General features: G+C 36.6%; 1 protein-coding gene across 1 annotated transcript in view; it reads right to left on the reverse strand.

Moving 5' to 3' along the window:
- The window catches only part of LOC5568663 (MICAL-like protein 1), a 47,659-nt gene that overhangs the window by 14,910 nt on the left and 11,977 nt on the right, over positions 1-20,772 (reverse strand). The window contains exons 3-4 of the mRNA XM_021852021.1: positions 17,978-18,162; positions 17,819-17,886 (exon numbers count right to left, since the gene is read on the reverse strand). Coding sequence (XP_021707713.1) covers positions 17,819-17,886; positions 17,978-18,162 — 253 coding nt within the window. The remainder of the gene's footprint in view (positions 1-17,818; positions 17,887-17,977; positions 18,163-20,772) is intronic.

Genomic DNA, 20,772 nt, shown 5'->3' on the forward strand with positions numbered 1-20,772 from the left:
AAAATAAGTAATCAGAAAAAGCTTCAATATAAAGGATAGGGATGTTCAAAAACAAGTTTATAAAAATAAAAAATGAAAAAAACACAAAGAAAATTCTCGTGTGAAAATGAATTATTGTCTAAAACATGTTTAGAACGATTTTAGCTAACAAAAAATGAAAATTTTGTCGAAAATAAAAATTTGGTTATTAGAGGGTTGAGCTATTTCATCAGAAATCCATCAATGGTTTTGTCGGAATCTTATCAAATGTTAGTCATATAGAAAAGTGACTGACGCAAACAAAATTGCAGCAAATTCTCTACTTAGCTTAAAATAAATTAATCTAAGGACTATTCTTTTAATCATCCCTGGGAGTACATTGAATTTCTCCAGCTAGTCCTCAGCAACACTTCTAGATTTATGTGAATTACTGTGATTTACTGTGAATTTCTCTGAATTTTTTAAAAAAAAATCTCAAAAATCTTTTCCTGAAGGAACTTTTTTGAAAAACATAAGGAATTGTTGCATATTTTCTAGGGACTCTAGCAAATTACTAATAAATAATTTCTCAAAGTATTCATCTAAAATAAGGGGTCTATTTTTTAAATCGAGCAGATTCATATGACTCGTCTGTCGATCAAAGTAAGCATGAATATTTCAGATGTCACCCGTCGACTGCCATAGTAATCCAGTCACATAGAGTGACAACAGTCGAAAAACTCGAGTGACAGAGCCAAGTCGAGCAAAATTTTTGGTCGACAGTGACTCCAGTCGAGTCGTTTTTGATTGACTCGACTTATAAAATAAGGCCCTTCGAAACTAAAAATTCCCAGTTAGCAATTATATTATTTAACGAATCACTTGAATGTTATGGCAGAATTCCTAGAAAAATTCATAAAACAATTCCTTTTAAAGCTTTAAAGCCAGATTTTTCAGTTATTGTTCATTGTTATATTCCTTCAGATATTTCTCGAAATAGTCCTGTTTTGCGTCATGCATAACTCCATATACTCTTATAAAAATTCCACTAAAATCGGTTTTCTTAAAAATTTTCAGCTAATTCTTGATGCAACTGGCATTCATGAAAAAATCTATCTGTCTTTCGATAACCCTGTGAAGTCCCCCAAGACCTCTTTAAGTGATTCCTCCATAAATTCCTTTGATTTGGTAAGATTTCTGAAGAATTCTCACAGGTACCAATTTAAAAGTTTTGCAAAAATGCAAAGAGGAAATTTGCCAATAGTAATAATTCCGCAAGAAATTCTTTCAGCGATTTTCCCAAGTATCCTTTTGGAATTCCACCATAAATTACTCTTAATTGTCCTTAAGTTGTTAAGATTTTTTCTTAGAATGCTTTCTGGGCTTCCTTAAGGGCGTTTATAGAGTAATATAGATATTTGGAATTTACAAGAATTTCTGAATATTTGTCTAAAGAATTACTTCTAGGATTACACTAGGAATTTCTCAAGGCATTACATAAAACCCGATGTTATTCGCATTTATTCAAATCTACCTATACAGCCATTCCATGAAAAACCGATCTAGTGGGTCTCCGAATTCCGTGAAAATTTGCTATTTTGTTCCTTATCCGAAATGAGGATACACGTATTTTTGGATTTTTTGAAATTTCAACTATTCAGACAAAATTGAAAAATCTGATAAAAATATGTTTAAACGTGAAAATACATAAAAATATTTTTTTTCTGGAAAGTTGAGACCTTAAGCTTTCATTCCATAAAAAACAGATTGGAAATCGGTTGAGCTGTTCAAAAGTTATGATTTTTTTAAACATTACAAATCTAATGCGCTGAGATCTACAGTGTGTGCCGATGAAAAATGACTTATTTTCAAAAAAATATATCTCAAAAACTAAAAAACATACATCGCTGAAAATTTGACAGTTTACGTAAAATTTTCTGAACTTTTAAGAAAAAATGAGAGCAGCAATAGCCCCTTTGGTCCCGAGGCTTTCAAAACACGAAAAAACGGAAACTATTGAGTTTTTTTATGTAAAAAACACATTTTTTGTGAAATTTTATATTTTTACCGAAAAGTCAAAATTTTTAGCCTTCATTTCGTCCACAAAGATTGAAAATCGGTCAAACAGTTCAAAAGTTATAATTTTTTTAAAATAAAAATTTTGCAAAATCGCGATTTTTCTGGTCACCCTATTTCGGAAATGGTCACCCTAATCAAAAAATCCAAAAATACGTGTATCCTTATTTCGGATAAGGAACAAAATAGCAAATTTGCACGGAATTCGGAGACCCACTAGATCGGTTTTTCATGGAATGGCTGTAAAAGAACATCTGGAAAATCAGCCAAATTTACACAATCCAAGCGGATTTTTTGGAAATATTACTACTAGAATACCAAAACTTACCACTGCAAGAGATATTTTTAGGAAAAAGTCTGAAAAATCCTTGCACGAGCTCGAAGTTAGTGGTTTCTGAAGTAATTCTATCGAAAAAAAATCTTAAGAAACTGATACATGAAGTTTCAAATATTTTTTGACAAAATTGATATAGAAATCTGTGGATGAGTTTCTCTTTGATAAATCCTTGGAGACATTCTCATATGAATATCTGTAGGAATTCCGGAGACGCGAGAGAAATTCTCAGGAGTAATTGTTGTCGTAAAATTTTAAATAGTTTGGGAAAGTACGCCCGGAAGGATTACTGTACAAATTTCTGAAATAATTTTACAGATATTTTTAAAAGAGCTTTTAGAGATATCCTTGAAAAATTTGTGGATGTATTGAAACTCTCAATAAAAAAAAATAATCGTTTAATAAATTGTGAGAGTTGCTTGTAGTGATTTATAAACAAATAATTTGTGTTAAAAACTAACTCCTTTTGTTTTTGAAGCAACAAATTTGATAAAATACACCAAGAAACTTCTGGCAGAATCTCTTGATGAGTGTAAAATACTTGGACGAGACTTATTCTACGAAGATTCTTCCTAGATGAAGAAATGATTGAGTCATATTAGAGATTTTTGGAGGAACTATATTAAATCCTATTATAACTCGAATAATGGGATTGCGTCCTTCATAGTTTAACATGGCGGTGGTTCTACTATAACACTTGTTTGTTTGGGTTCAAGTACTACGCAGTTTTTGATACAATACGAAATTCATAACTTGTTTAACGTTTCGACTCGGGTTGTTGTCTTTGTTAAAGGAAACTAATTTTGTCGTTTTTGTTCTTCTTCTGTGTTTTATCTAACTGTAACTGTCATATGGTTGTTGGTACATTACTTAGATGAATTATTTGAACTAATAACGGACTAATAATCAGAAATCGGCATTTACAGTAAGACGAAGCACAAGACTAAAAACGGAAAATAAACTAATTTTCCTCTAAATAGAACAACACACCCAAACTCGAAACCTTAGACATGTAATAAACCTCGTCAGAGTTTAATCGATAAACGTTTCATGCAAATTGTACAGAGGCTGTTATCATGATCGTAATTTGACACATTCCACCCCTGGATGTAAATCATGGCCACGCCCATGCTTAGCTCATTTCGTCAACACACGGAAGAATAATTTAATTTAAATTATAAAGATAAATAAATGGAACTACGCTAGAATAAATTAAAGTTTTTTCGTCTTTCAACACATCTCGACACCAAAAGTGGATCAACATTATTTTTGTTGGCCTACTGTTATTGTCGAGATGTGTGAAAAAGCAAAAAAAAAATGTTCGAAGCTGACTCATCGACTGTGATAATTTATTTGAGCGTGGTCGTTATTGGCTAAACCAATCTGGTAGTGCAAGGTATCCTTAGGACAAATGAAAAACGTTAGATAAATGGAGAAAAGCTGGCTCAAATTTGGAAACATATTGTATTTCTTCTTCTTCTTCTTCTTCTTCTTCTGTCGGGTGTGGGATCACTGCGTCCATTTTTTAGGACTATTGTGATATACCCTATTACTCTATGTACACAATGTTTTCCAGTAGCAAATGTGCCTCCGGAATACTTTGCGCATTTGACTGAACTTTGAACCATCTGCCATTGATGGGCAGAAGTCCTAGGTTGCAGTGTTGTAGTTCCCCCAATCTGGCGTGATCAGCCTAATAAAGCTAACCACCTCCCTGGGGGATGCGTTCCAAATATCAGCTGGCTGTAAGTAGTGCTTGCCAAATATTTTGAACCTACGATGGATGTGTGCACTGCAAGAGCAGAGAAGGTGTTGTGAGGTTTCGTCCGTCTCGTCACAGAAACGGCAATTTGTGTTTTGGACGACACCGATCTTGTATAAGTGGTATCTGCTTGGGCAGTGACCAGTTATTAGACCGATGTATGTTCTGAGATCCCTTTTGTTGAGACCTATAAGTTTTTGTGTTTGTGTCGTGTTTATTGTTACGAACCTTTTGGACTGATTCGCATTGGAAACTGTATTCCAATTTGATTGAATTTGATCGAACAACCAGTTGTTCAATTCCGTGTTTAGTGCAGAGTTTGAAATGCCAAGGAATGGCTCTGGACCAATGAACATATTGGTTGATCCATTCCTTGCTAGCTGATCGGCAATTTCGTTACCCTCTAGACCCGTATGTCCTGGGATCCAATATAGTTTAACTCGATTGCGTTCAGCTAGGGATTTCAGTGCAAGAATGCATTCCCACACAAGTTTTGAGTTGCAAGTGAAAGCCTTCAAAGATTGAAGCGCTGCTTGACTATCAGAGAAAATACATATGGTGGCATGTCTGTAATTTCTTTTCAGACACAGCTGCGCACATTCCTTGATTGCATAGACTTCTGCTTGAAATACTGTAGGCCACTGTCCAAGAGAGACAGAGATTTTGGTTTTCGGTCCGTATACTCCAGACCCTGTCAAATTATTCATTTTTGAACCATCTGTGTAGAATTTAATAGATCCCGGTGAAATGGTGGGTCCACCTCCTTCCCATTCCTCACGAGAAGGAAAGACCACCGTGAATGGCGAGTCATAGTTTACCACTTTTTCCATCCAGTCACTACATTTTTCAACAAAAGGATTTATCGAAAATTCGTTTAATATACTGAGGTGACCTGTTAAGTCCCCTGACAGTAGGACTGTTGATCGTTTTAGCCGAAGAGCACTTTTCTCAGCATCCAGCTTTATGAATTGATCCAGCCGGGGCAGATTGAGTATAGCATCTAGGGCAAACGAGGGGGTACTACGAACTGCACCGGTTATGGCAATACAGGCAGTACGTTGAATTTTGTTCAGCTTAGCTCTAGCCGTAGCTTCCTTTGTCTTAGGCCACCAAACAAGGGACGCATAGGTTATTCTAGGCCGAACGATTGTTTTATAGATCCACATGATCATACTGGGTTTTAGACCCCATGTTTTACCACAGGTCTTTGAGCAAACCCAGAGTGAATTGAGACCTTTATTTATGATTGTTTGAAGATGGGTGTTCCAATTTAGTTTTGCGTCAAGTGTGATGCCAAGATACTTGACCTCATTTGAGTAAACTAATTGTATTTGGTTCAAGAAAAGAGGGTGGAGTTGTACCTTTCGTCTTTTTGTGAACGGTACAATTGTTGTTTTTGAAGGGTTTATTCCTAGTTTCTCTTTTTGACACCAGGAGAGTGTGTGATTGAGAGCAATTTGCATCCTTGATGAAATAACGCTGTCAAATTTGCCTCGTACAATAATGACTACGTCATCTGCGTATCCAACAACTTCAAAACCCCTTCTTTCTAAGCAATCTAGCAGTTCGTCCACCACTAATGACCACAATAAGGGAGATAGTACTCCCCCTTGAGGGCATCCCCTTGTAGCCATTACAGTAATGCGCGAATCACTCAGCTCAGATGAGATCTGTCGATTTGCTAGCATAGCATGTACCCAGGTTGCAATGCATGGGACGAAGTTTCTCCTCAACATTGCCGAACCTATAGACGAATAAGAAGCGTTATCGAACGCGCCCTCAATATCAAGAAATGCTATAAGAGCGATTTCTTTTGCATTAAAGGTTTTCTCGATCTTGTTCACTAGCGTGTGCAGTGCTGAGACCGTTGATTTTCCGCTTTGATAAGCAAATTGGGATTTAGAAAGAGGCATAGTTTTCATAAATTTAGAATCTATATACTCGCATAATACCTTCTCCATGATTTTAAGCATTACCGAGGATAGGCTTATCGGTCGGAATGCTTTAGGGTTGGTTTTGTCCTTTTTTCCTGCTTTTGGAATAAAGACAACTCGAACTTGACGCCAATCATTTGGAATGTGTCCCAGAACTAAACTTGCCTTAAAAATCTCTACCATGTGTGGAATCAGTGTCTCTTCCTCTTTTTGGATAAGCGCTGGGAAGATTCCATCCATGCCAGCAGATTTGAATGGCTCGAAAGATCTCACTGCCCTAACAACCCTATCGCGAGTAAAAGCTTCTTTGGCAACCTTTATTGCGTCCCTTTTTGCTCCTGAGTCCCCTGATAGGAACCCGTGTGGAACTGAGACGTCAAGTCTGGCACCTTCAGCATTTAGACTCGTTTGTGGGATTGAATCAGGAAAGTGAACTCTTAGCATTTCACTCAGTGTTTCACGAGGTTCCACAGTGAGTGAACCGTCAGTCCTTTGAAGACTTCCCAAACCATTGGAGTGATCCTTCGAAAGAGTTTTATGAAGTCGAGCAGCTACGGGAGTTTTCTCAATGCTTTCACACATGAGAACCCATGATTTCCGTTTTGCTCGTCTCATTTCTTTGTTATACTCTGTCAGAGCCTTTCGGTATAGACTCCAATCAGAAGTGCGTTTGGCTCGGTTGAATTCCTTCCGAGCAGTTTTCCTGAGTTTATCAAGGTTGAAGTTCCACCATGGAACATCTCTGTTCGAACTAACTGTTTTGATCGGACAGCTCTCTTGATAAGCATTTAGAATTTTGTTTTTAATAGAATCCGAAGCTGCTTCTAACTGTATAATTGTCTGAATATTCGGCTCTATTATATAGTCTTCAGAACGGAGAATAGCTGAGTAGATTTCCCAATCAGTTTTCTTGGGATCTTTAAACGACTTTTGAATCATTAGACCCCCTTCCCACTCGAAGACTATATGTTTATGGTCTGACATAGATATTTCATTAGAAACATGCCAGTTTTTTATTTTATCCGAGATGGATTGACTGCATAAAGTCAGATCAAGGACTTCTTGTCGTAAGATGTTTTCAAATGTAGGCTTATCACCGACATTGCATATGTCAATATTTTTGGAGGAAAGAAACTGCAAAAGATGCTCACCTCTGATATTTGTGTTTGTGCTTCCCCATACAAGGTGATGAGCATTGGCGTCACAACCGATGACGAAGGGGATGTTGTGTTTTTGACTGTAAGAGACAAGAGCAGCCATCTCTGGAGGAGGAATGTCTTCTGCGTCGCCAGGGAAATACGCCGAAACCATAATGATCTCAGTACTGCCCCTAGCAGTAGAAACCTCCATCCTGACCGCTACGATGTCCCTTTTGATGAATTCTGTAATTGGAAAACATTTAGTATCATTGCGTATTAGAATAGCTGCTCTGGGAGAGAGCTGGCTGTCATCATATACCAACCTACACGAGTTTAGTTGAATACCTTGTATTCGAGTTTTGTTGACCCATGGCTCTTGAATCAGTGCCACGGAAAGGTGTTCTTTTGTGAATCTCCTGCAAAGCACATCTGTTGCGCACTGAGCATGATGGAGATTCACTTGGAGGATTTTAATCATTGCTGAGGCGTTCCGCATTTTCCGGACGTTTGCCGTCCTTCTTTGGATGTTGCGGATCATCAACTTTTGATTTTGGGGGATGTCTTAGATTTTGGTTTTTGTCCTTTCCCTTACCTAGGCCTGCTGGCTTATCCCCTGTGGTCAATTTTACACTTTTGACATTTCCACTGCCCTTATTGGGAGCCATTGAGGTGACACCGCTTGGGCCAGGAAGTGAGGTCAAATATGCATCTTTTCCATCAGAGGAAGACAAGCTAGCCTGTATGGTGGGAGTTGGTTGTGGGATGCTTCTAGAGGCCTCCTCAGATTTCTCTTGGGTCGGCTGTCCAGTTGGATTGTCATTGGAGTTTGGGGTTGTGCTCTTTACTTTCCTCAACTGTATTTCTCCAAAGCGGAAGTTGAGGATGAACTTGGATTGAATGAGTTTTTCCATGGACGGTCCATCTACATTAAAGACCCACACCACATGCTTGTTGTTAGGAGTGAGCCGTTGCATGACACGCCAGTTGTTGGTTATCAGATCGTTCTGACTCTCGATGAGAGCTTTGATACGATCATCGGTGTATTGTGCGCTTTGAGGGAAGAAGGCTCGAATCAGTTCTGGACGTTGAATCTTATCCTCATCCATTGCAACCACCTCAACGCCTTCCAGGGGATTTAATGCAGGTGTTATCTCCTTTACCCATTCCGCAGTCTCCTGATCCTTACAAATAAGAACCATATGGCCAGACTTGTAGATAAGGTTAGAGAACTTGGGCTTCATTGTCGCGTTCCGTTGTTGTTCAACCCGAAGCAGCAGTGCCTCCTGGAGAACGTCCAGCTGAGTCGTTGAAAGTTGGGTCGTGGGGAAGTCTTTTGGGATTATTCCGACTCTCCTGCGACTGGTAATTTCACCGTAGCTTAGACTAGTCTGTTTTTTATCTTCTGGTGGGGGTTTGTTGATCGTCGAGGCTGTTGAGCTGTTGGTTTCCTGTTGCCCAACGCGCTTTCTCGGATTCAGGTGTTGTTTCATCCGTTTCTGCTTATGTTCTTCTTCAGCATTTGTAGACTTGTCAAGGTCCTGCCGAGTGCGTTTCGAAGGAGTTGACACCATAGTCTCACCCCCCGTGATTCTGGATAGGGCCTCAGGGCGGCTTAAGCCACTTTGTCGGAGTGCTTTTAGCTGCTTCCTTTGGCTCCGAGTGATCTTTTTGGTGCCAGTAGGTTTTTGTTTGTTCGCGTCATCTGTTGGATGTTGATCGGTCTTCCCATCAATAGGACCCGAGGTGACGTTCGATCCTGTGATTGATGGCTGCGATCCTGACAAGTTTATTGTGACTGTAATTCCATCCTCTTCGTCGTCCATTGGTTCAACCGAAGGATGGAGTCCTGGGTCGTTCGGGAGTGTCAGAGGGAGGTCGGTTTCCATGTTTTCATGCGAACTACTGAGAAGCTCATCTTCGGTCAGTCCAAGCTTACCAAAAGCATTCTCTGTTTCCGTTTCGTCCGACTGGGAGAGGCAGTCGTCACCTTTTTCGAACTGAGGGAGGCAGTCGACACCTTTTATTTTGGTTTGATTATTTGCACTCATTTTTTGGTCCCACGAGTCGCTGGGGAAAGACGGTCCGCTGCATCATTGCCCCGCCCTAATGCAGTAAGAGCTACATACTGGAGAGTTCGCCCTGGTGCTCTCCAGGCTCCGTTAGCGATTGAGCATATTTTAAACCCCCTCAACCATTCATCCATCAGCACGGGTCGCATCACACCTTGGGATTGGGGTTACCTGATTAGTAGATTTTTACTACAGGATCAGGCAATCCGTAGTGTTATTCTTAGCCAGTTGAGACAACCACTACCGACACTACACGGCTATCTAGGCTGCTTGGAAAAGAAGATAACATTGAATATTAACTTCTATGAACGACCAAGCAGCCATATTGTATTTGAAACACTCAGAAAAAAATAGCATCACTGTATGCATTCATATCGATAACAAGAAAACAGCGGTATGTGATATGTAATAATACTACTTCATCTTGATAATACAAAGATTCTCAACTAATCGTTTGGCAATCAGATTCAAGGACAAATTTAGCCTCATTAACATAACACAAAACATAAAAGCATTGAAGCAATGAAAACAACACATTCAAAGCACTGAAAATATCATGAGGATGACTATGGAACGAAAAGCACGCTGGACAAGTTCTACTTGACGAATTTCGGGGAAATTACCGTATGACAAAAAAAACTACTACTACTACATGTAACAAAACAAATCAAACATTTGAAAAGATGTTAAGAGAAGGAGAAGAATTACCTGTAATAATCACCACACGACTCAGCCGGGAATGAAAGATGTTTGAATTTTCTACTAAACAACGTTGAAATGCCGGATGCGATCTATGATGAGATTCTGCTTGTTTGTTCGGTCTTGTTCGAAACTTTTCTTAATATTTATATCTTTTTATATGTATTTAAACTAGGTATGCGCTAAACTTATGTATTTGTTTTTTTTTTTGTAGTTTTTTAGCAGAAAATTTCTGGCTTATATTGACCCACAATATCCAAACTGTTATCGTCCTACGAAAATGAAGAAAATGAGAAAAAGAAGGAGAAAGAGAAAAAAGAAACAAAACACGCGTGAGCAAAATGTGGCTAATGGTTATTCGCTGTCGTGGAGGCCGTTGTCGTGATCGTATGAATTCAGAGGCCGACACCCTGTTAGTGTTTTCTACTGCAAGTTAATTTTTATATGTGATATTGGATTTGTTTTTGTGCAAAAGCAGTTTATTATAAGTGAACAAATATTCCTGCGGTTTGCTTAGATCTAGTACTAATTGCTTCTAATATAAATTAGCTTCTATAATTAGTCGATTGTTAGCAGTAAACATGCAGCTATTCAGAACGACCATGCTGAGAGTCATGAGTGCGAATCCCGCCGTTCGAGGATCTTTTTTCAATGAAAATTCTCTACACTTCACATGACATAAAAATCACTCAAAAGCAGAGAAAATCACAGGATTCCTAAATTTTGGCTGTTTTCCATCTAGCTCTTATCAGTGGATATGGTTATTTTTGCAATGGGGTCCTAAAGCCCTGTCCCAGTTTTGTACAAAACACTTAAGATTTGGCCAGAAACGTATGTTTACGCAATTTTCAAGTGTTTTTCGTTGGTTTAAGTCCAAAAGGAAACATTTTTTTCTTTCGTTTGAGAACGTCGCGACCCAGTTGAAGCCCGCACTATAGAAATCTCAGCCAGCACGTCGTTGGCAAGTGTGGTGTTTCAATACATAATAAATAATGCGCTCTCGGGCTAGGCATTGAATAAAAATAGAAAGCGTTGTGTTTGGATGGGCATCTAATTCTTCCGAAAGAGGTGCGCTTTGCGAAAAAGAACAACGTGATTATTGAGCTGAAATCGAATGGATCATTAAAATAACCAAAACGGCCGCTATGGAAAGCATAGATAGCGCCACCGTAGCCTTGTGTGTTTGACAGAACAGCAATGCTGTCACAATGTTAAATCCCATATACCGTGGTGCCTTTGTTTTGATGCGGTGAGCACTTGCAAAAACTACCTTCAATGATCCATTCAGGTTAACTTCTGCGTCCATGAGTTCTCTCGTTTCGTAGGGGTAACGCGCCCTATCTAGAGAACAGGGAGTCGTGAGTTCGATTCTCACCGAGAAGACGTGTAACTTTTTCGCAAACTTCACATCAATTTGTCCATTTAATCCAATTCCAAAGTATTAATATATGTAATGTTTAGTTTTTCGGTAGTTGTCGAACTTCAACTTGGCTTGTTAGCCGTAAACCACGAATCATAACTAATAAAAACAATTATATTTTTCTGGTTTATGAGATTTTGTCATACCCCTTGGTTTAAACTCAAATTTTAGGTTTACAGTTAAGTCTCCCTTACTCGATATCGAGTTAGAAAACTATAGTTTAAGTTGGTTTTCATGGCTAACTCGATGGTCCCTTGGATCGCAGTTGCACTGGGTTTGTGTTCTGTAAGTCGATACCTCTCTAACGCTAAGAGACCTTCAATATCGAGCTAGGGAGAATTGACTGTATTTTATTTTCCGTATCTCTCCCGAAATGTCAGATAGGAACACCCGCAGTGATATCACTTTTTGAAAAGTATAACCACAGTGAAAATTTGTCAGCAAAGTGAACGTCAAACATGATCAAAAGTGTCAAGGTATAACTGTGAACCTATTTTGAAACCTAAAGTTTAAATGTGATAGAGCCGTTTTTGAGCGGGAAAACTTGCCAAAGTAGAAACAAGGACACGTCCTGTCATGATCTTTAATAAAGACAAAATGTTATCACCAATTTTAGGAACCTATTCCACTCACGATGTGTGCTATGAGAAATTATCGCTGAAGCCGGCCCACTATTTACATTTGTTCATTCAAAATGTTCAATTTACATCTTATAATGGTGCGAAGACGATTTAAGCTGTTTGTGATGTATTTCAATTGTAAAAATACATCATATGACCAGCGCCATAAGAAATAATTAACAAATTCGCACATAACTATTGCTTGAAATAATGTTTACACATTTTATGTACCTTGACTTTCTAATGATGCAATAACTTCAACAATCGGTAGTTGCAAACGCTATGGAAATTCAAGTTATCTGATAAAATACAAAATAACAGTAAAATTAAATAGGCCGCCAAATGGCAGTTTTAGTGAGCCAAGAATTGTGAAAACGGAGGGGTCCTCAATAACGGTTTCAATCATAACCAGTATTGAAAGCAATCACCGTAGTCGATACGTTTTCGTTTGCATTCGAAAGCCTTTACCTTCAATATTCACATCACAAGTGGTCAAAGGAACATACGAAAGAACTATGTAAATTAAATGCAGCTGACTATGATGGCATCGCCAGGAAACGGTTAGGTTTTGATTATTTCTATTTTTTCATAATAAAAGCTGCTTTCACTATGGGTTTGTCACATTGAACATAACAAGCCAGATAATTCTATTTTTGTTGTTTATGCTTGGAAATTTCTGAAACTGATGCCAAATCTAAGATTAATACAAATGTCATTATGTCAAACGACATTCATTCCACAGATTTTGTGTTTCTCGTCCATCAAGAGAGTTTTACACCAAGCAAATAATTTTCGAAGTTTTGTGCTTTTGATTTTTTAACGTTCGACGGTCCACAAACCGATTCATAAAGTGGAAAGCCAAATGTCGAAAAGGGATTAAAAAAGGACAGAACGACAGAAGGCCGTAACAATATATTCGAAGAATTTCATCCAATCAGTTTCATCCCTAAATCCCTACTACTGACAGCCTTCTTCAGTGTCAGTTACTCATATTCACTGACACGAGTAACTGACACTGAAGAAGGCTTCAATTAGTAGTCGGAAAACGCGTATCTGTCGAAAGATAATGCAATTAGGGTGGATCATATTCAATCTACTTTTGTTTTTTATCGAAATTCTGCTCAGAGGGTTCGAATGCATTAAAAAGATATAAATTGATGTACTGAAGCCACTATGAGCCCCTTATACATTTTTCTATTATTATTATTTATCTTTATTAGGGAGATTTTCAGCCCTTGGCTGGTTCATCTCCGCTTATACATTTTTCTAGTATTTTAGTTATGAATGTTCGAGCTCATTTAGTAATTGCCTCACAGTTTTTGCACTGATCTGTCTTTATACGCGGTAATACTTTATTTTCATTTTCTATGAAAGAACTATTTTAAGGGAAGGTACACAAATTATGTCACGCTAAATTTCGACTTTTTCGATCACCTGAATTCAACGAAAAACATCAGTTCTGCGATAAAAAAAATAACATTGATGGATCGCACTGATCTTCGAATTGTCGATAGGATTCTATGACTAATTTCACAGCGTAACAAAAATAACATTTTTGCGTGTATCAAGGATCAAATTATGTGTCTCTAGTAGATTTTTGGTTGCTAAAATTTTCAAGTTCTCAGAAATTTTCCAGCAAGTCACTATTTTTAGCTACAGGTCGCCAAAGTTGTGTAAAACATTGTTTTCATTGATGTTTACATGAAATTTAAGGTATGATTTATCAAACTTCTTATGATCTTAACCACCAAGTACGCAATGTAGTACTTTAACCCGAGTAGCACACATGTTATAATTGATGCAGAATAACTCTTATATGACCAGATCAGGTTATATAAGAGTTATTCTGCCTCAATTATAACATGTGTGCTACTTGGGAACTTTCATTTCAGATGTAATTTGGTTAAAATTGCACGGTTAAATTGAAATTTAATCGATTTTTCCAATACGCTTGCAGTCTCCATACAAAATTCTTCATTTCTCTTATATGGCACAATACAATACTTTTCGAAACCATCAAAAAATAATAATGATAATTGTTATACACAATTAGTTTGAATTATGTGGAAAATTAATCGAATAAATTGCCATACAAGCTGACAATCTTGCATGCAAGTTGGCTGAAATAGTCAAATTTAGCACTTTCAACAGTCAATATATCAAAAACTAGGCGTGCAATGATATTTTTAAAAATGACAATGCATTCAGCAACCCTTAATTTAGTAAATAGCGGTATTTTGGTGCTTGAGACAAAAACTTGTTCCGCAGTGTTTTTGATTCCATTCGCTGAGAATTTCAACAAGATAATGCCACTTGTTGTTCTATACTTGGCACAAAACGAATCTTGTGGATTGAAAAATTCTTCATCTCACAGGGCCGACATGCTGCGACACAAGCACCAAAACAAAATACGCCATTTGTTCAATCAGTTTAATCCATTACAGTTTTCAAAAATATTATATAGGTGGTTGAAATTGCATTATTTAACGATTTCAATAAACTAGTATCCAAATTTACCAACTTGTATTGCGATTTATTTGATTAACAACAAAATTCAAATTTTATACATACTTTTTATATACTGTATGTGTTAAAGAGTTCTAATCAACAAAGCCTATAATACTCTTGATTACTCAAAAGTTATTTTTCGATGCTTTAGAAAAGTATTGTATCTTGCCATATAAAAGAAATCAAGCGTGTGCTAGAATGAGGGCGTAAGTCGCATGGGCAATTTATCTTTATCGATGCTCTCTTCTGCGAATAAAGGTGACAAGGTGCAAACTTTGTAGCAGTTTCTCATTTTAGGATATCGGACGGCGATGCAATCTTGCATCCTGAGGAGAAAACTAGCCAACAACCTTGTATCTCGCCTCCTTTATTAACAGAAAAGAGAATCGATGGAGAGAATCGATGAAGAGAAATCGACCATGCGACTTACGCCCTTATTCTATCACAAGCATGAAATGAAAAATGTTGTATGGAAACAGCAGGTATGTTGAAAAAATCGACTCAGTCGGAAATCAATTGTGCAATTTCAAGCAAACTCCATTCCAAATGAAAGTTTAAGTCCTATTCTGCATGCTTGGTGGACATGTGTTTCGATAAATCATGGTTAAAATTTCACGTAAAAATTGGTAAACCATAATTTTATACAACTTGGCGAACTGTAGCTCAAAAATTTGACGTACTGGAACATTTATAATAGCGGCATCAAATTCAGCAACCCCATTTTACTAGAGACACATGATTTGATTCTTGAGATATGCAAAATATTATTTTTAATCTTTACAATTGCCACTGTTCAAAATACGAGTCATGTTCGAAATCGGAGATCAAACGGTACCGAAAAATGGGGTAACATTGATCAGCGGCTCTCATTGATCGGAATGTCTGTCCTAGTAAGAAGATCGAATAAAAATTTATCGATGGACTATTTTCAATGGATGAATGATGCTTCCCTTTATTATATTCATGAGCGGGAGCACCGGTACCAAAAGTACCGGTAATACCGACCAATTTTTGGTACCGAAATACCGGTACTGGAAAGCATTGAGTACCGGTATTTCCGGTACGGATGAAAAATCTAATAATTGTTTGAATCACTAGATTTCTTCACAACAAATACTAAACACGTTTGGTAAAGTTCGTTTATCACGGATTTCTCAGGCCGATCAAAGAACGTATTACATAAGCGTTTATTATAATTAAAATCTTATCAGCACTTATCAGCATAAAAATGTTAGAAGCACGGTCATTGTTTGCATATTGTTTCTGTTAAACATTGATTTGATATTGATTAATAGAAATGTTTCGTGTATTACAAGTCTGCCAAGTTCAAAGTGAAATACTTGTTGACACTTCACTATGGAATGGCAACCATTAGGGCAACATTTGGATGGACCCAGAAAGAGCTTTCTCCGTGTCTGAAAGTTTTATTACAAAAATACACAAACAAATGTCAGTTAATCATTGAACTTTAAACATGCTTTGCATTTTAAAATCGTATTTTATAAATGAAAAACAAGAGTATAACATGGAAATAGTTCTTAAATTATTCATTTTGAACGATTTTCCGCATCATATACAATATAACACAATACATCTGCATCTTTTTCGAATTTTCTATGAAACGGTCAACTATGTATGGTTTGAGGACAGATTTGATTAAATGGTGGACCACGACGGACAGATTTTAAAGTTTAACACATATTTTTGAGTTAATCATAAGTTGTAAAGTTAAAGAAGTTTACTCATAATTATTTTAAGAGCATATATTCTTAGTGTTTCAATTCATACAATCTAAAAATAGCCTTTAGCAACCCGGAGTTTTTTGACAAATTTGAAAAAGTTGCTTATTTTTTGTCCAATACTGCATGTTTTATATTTATTACAAAAAATCTTCCAGTACCGGTATTTTACCGGTACTACCGATACTGAGGTTTACAGTACCGTAAAACCGGTACTCGTCAAAAGGGGTCGGTGCTAGGAACCCTAATTCACAATGTAAAAATTATTGCATTATTTTTTTATGATAATGGAACTTAACTGTTTGATGCCACATCTGCATTAGAATAGCATCGGAAAAATCAGAACTTATGGAATTCTGAACGTATCTGCATAACGCCAAAATATCCTCTAGTCCGGTCTGTCTGAACACCGACTTGCTTATATAAGCAAAAACATTTGCAGTTTCAAACGAAATTTTCAATAATATTCCAAAAAACTGATCATTGTTACCCCGGATAGCGATATATATTTCCCATAAAAAAATCAAACTATTTTTTATAACTCGTGGTTAAAAACGAAAACACAACCATTCAAGTAGTAAGTCACAGATAAAAATATTTAAATTTCAATGTAGCGTAAACAGACGAGTATAGTAAAAGTAAATCATATTCATCTATTGTTACAGCATTACGATTAATTTTCAACTAAAGATGCTTGAATGTTACATGATCGTGACAAATTTAAAGTGCATTTGATTGAAAAATAAGCGATTTGTCGTTGACATTTCAGTTTACTTTGATGCTCCAAATATTTGCATGAAAATAAACTGAAATTTACAACATATTTTTGGCTACACAGAAAAAAATATTTAATTTTCAATGTGATGTAAGCTGAAGTCTACCGTAAAATTAAATCAAATTCGTGTGTTGTTACAACATCATGTAAACTTAAATGAATGCACATTTAATTTTCAACTAAAAATGGTTGACTATTACATGATTGTGTAAATTTAAAGTGAATTCGATTGAAAAATAATGGATTGGTCGTTGGAATTTAGGTTTATTTTGATGCTCCAAATATGTGCATGAAAATAAACTTAAATTTACAACATTTTTTTAGCTGTGTACGTAAACTTCACACCCTAAGCTATAAACTTTGGTTACAAACCTAATCGACGAGATGCTTAAGTGTCCTTATGTTTATCAGTGTAAAATCAAATTCGTTTCATGTTTGCTTTAAATTGTGTTCTGCAAGATAAGTGACTGTCAAAGGTTTACTCCCTCTAAAACTACAACAGCTTCTAAAAGTTGCTTCTATATTTGACTGTTATTATCATTCGTGTTTCTTAAATTCTCTCAGTTATATCAAGTGTTAGCCAAAGGGATGAAGAGCTGAAAACGATGCGGATATAAACCATGGAGAAGACACACGAGGCTTGTTAGTAATACGATCACGTACAGTTAATATTTCCCGGTGATTTGCGACAGCCACAGCCAGTTACTAGACGATAAGAACACACAAGCCGCCATATGTAAATACTACCACCGTCAACGTCAAACAAAAAGTGAGATTTCTCTTACCTTGCCGTCCAAACCGTCCGTCGATTTGGTTTCCTTTTCTGTTACTTTTTTGCTGGTGGCGGTTGGCTCTAAAATTGGGATCGAAACGGATGACGAAAACATTTTATTATAGATACCTATAAATAGTTAATGGGAAGTTCAACCAGTTTCAATACGAACCTTGATTACTGAATACTCGGTAATATTGTGACAGGTAGGTTAGTATTGAGAATCGGTCAGGCACTTCGTATTTTAGCATATCAGCCGGGTCCAGCAGAGACGGGATGCCGAGATGCTTTTCGGCGATGCTGAATGCTAGTTCATTGTTGTAGTATATGTCTTCTTTTTTCAGCGCGGTAAAATCTCTGTTGAAGAAGTGATTGAAATCTAAGTTATTTAATTGCTTTTTCACAACATGTTCGGCTAACTTACATTTTATTTACTTTAAACTATGAATACAGATGGCCCAACACCGGAAGAAGAGAAAAGGAGATATTTTTCAAAAAAAAGATAAGGAAAGATGAATGAGAAATAGTAAAAAGTTGAAATATTTTCAAACACATTCAACACACTTCTAATGGAATAAACAATAGCTAGCTACTTGTCTGCTCTATGCATAATAATAGTAAAAATCGAAACTGCAAGCAAATTGTTACTATCTGATTAAAAAAGTTCAATGTATTTTCCAGTGATTCTGCGGTAACAAGAATGATACAAAAAAAATGTATAGCCAGTAGGAGGTTCAAATATATTTGACCATTTTATTTTGACCAATTATACCCTAAATCTATTCTATCTATTCGCTTCAAAACGTTTGTGAAAAAAAACTTCGGACAAACAAGAGTGAAGAGAACGCCAAGTGGGCACTTAATTTATATACACTTTTTTGGACACATTTGCTTTGTCTTTGTGAAAATCAAATTTTTTATTCAGATCCTAAAACTTGTTTGCTCTGTAAAACAACTCTGTTTAAGCTCATTTGGAAGAAAACTGAAACTGCACAAGCCCTTCAAAGTTTGTATGGGCATTACTATGGAAAAGCAAGCAATTTATTCAACCGGTAATAATATTTGCCCTTGTGCTCTTGAGGGTTAGAGCTACGCTGATACTGTTGAATACATTTGTCAGCTACAACTTTGTCAAAGACCGTTTTCAAATCGAAAGTCTCAGTAAATAGTTATTGATTGAAATCCTATTCGATATTCTTCAACAGTGCTTTTTAAACAGGCAACATTGCTGCATCTGGAGCGAAAAATAGCACACACAAATCACGGCTACTATGTTCCACTGCATACATCCAGTGATGCATGCAATGCAGCACAATTATTTTAGTCGAAGATTATCAACTCATATTATAATCAGTACCGTAATCCGGCAGATTGATCACTATTTCACAGCTTTTTAACATGTTTTCTTCTGGCATTCAAATATTATTAAATTTATTTCGGTAAAATCACTACTTCATTGATTTCTATCAGTTTATGGAATCGATTTTGTATGAAATAAAATTAAACATTTCATAAAATTAGTTTCAATATCAAAAATTTAAATTTAAATTTAAATAAGTGTAAGTAAAACTTTCCAACGCCATCGCTGACTCACTTTACTTTTACAATAGGCATCGATAAAATAGAACAAAGAAAAGATTTGTCCATGAGCTAGTTCTTATCCTTGCTAAGAAATCATATAAACGTTATCAGGTGATTATTATATCTTTTTGTAGAGCAAATTCCAAAGTCCTCTAGTAATGAATATCACAGTTTTACAACGTTGACCTTCTATAGAATGGGCCACTCTATCAACGCTTTCGTGAAATTTCAGTAGTAATACGTGAAAGCTTTGATAAAATTAAACTTGTTAATTGGGCTGTATGCCAAATCCGTTAATTGATCAGCAATACATAGGAACCCCGGAAATGACCCATATAAATTCTTGAATATATCAGTACAGGGAATTCATTGCATTGTAACATTGTAACCAAGACCAAATGAAATGTGGTTATTGATTTGATATTAATTAAATTAACATTCATGTTTAAAAAAAGACACGGACACCGTCTTCAGCCATTTAGCTGCACAAACTGTAACTTAACATTAGATAATGGACAAGCATGCTCCAGTGGCTCAGCCGAGAAACATTTCTGACGAAAAGTTTCAATACCTGTAACAGGAATCGAACCCATACTCGATAACATTATGCATTAGACTGATGCAAATTTAGAAGTTTTTGCTTTCCTATGCTCAAACGGTGTCATTTATGATGGAAATCATTCTCCCAAAATTTGAAGTGATTTGGAAGAAATTTGGCTGTGCACACGCCATTTGAAGTTTATATGGAAATTACTATGGAAAAGCCAAACCTTTTGTGTTCAGTCCTCTATCTGCTCGTCATAATAATATATGAAAAGTGAACACACTCTTCCCATGTAAAATCTTCCCAGATACAACTTTGCCGAAGACCACATTTTGTTGGGACGTAAGGATAATTTGTCATTATTGATTCCAATGTCTAAACCATGCTGAGATGACCATTCAATTAAATTCAGAGCAACACTGCTTTTTTGCTGTAGAACATAGTAGCCTGGATTACTTTGATCTATTTTTCCCGCTAGGAGCACCACTGTTGCCTGCCGAACAGTTGGTGAAGCTTACTGAAGGCAAACCCACTTTATGATGATGAATAACAATTTTTCCTGACGTCCAATCAAAATGTGATCTTCGGCAATGTTGTAGTGCAAGAGTTTCACATGAGAAGAGTGTGTTCACTTTTCCATAAAATATTATGACGAAGAGATAGAGGGCTGAACACAAAAGGTTGGCGTTTTCCATAGTAATCTCCATTTAAACTTCAAATGGCGTGTGCACAATCAAATGTCTTCCAAATCATTTCAAATTTTGGGAGGACGCTTTTTACCATAATCTAAATCGTTTAAACATAGGGGAGCAAAAATTTCGAAATTTGCATCACTCTAATGA

This window comes from Aedes aegypti, chromosome 3, assembly GCF_002204515.2.
Source record: "Aedes aegypti strain LVP_AGWG chromosome 3, AaegL5.0 Primary Assembly, whole genome shotgun sequence".
In the NCBI taxonomy this organism is placed as follows: Eukaryota; Metazoa; Arthropoda; class Insecta; order Diptera; family Culicidae; genus Aedes; species Aedes aegypti.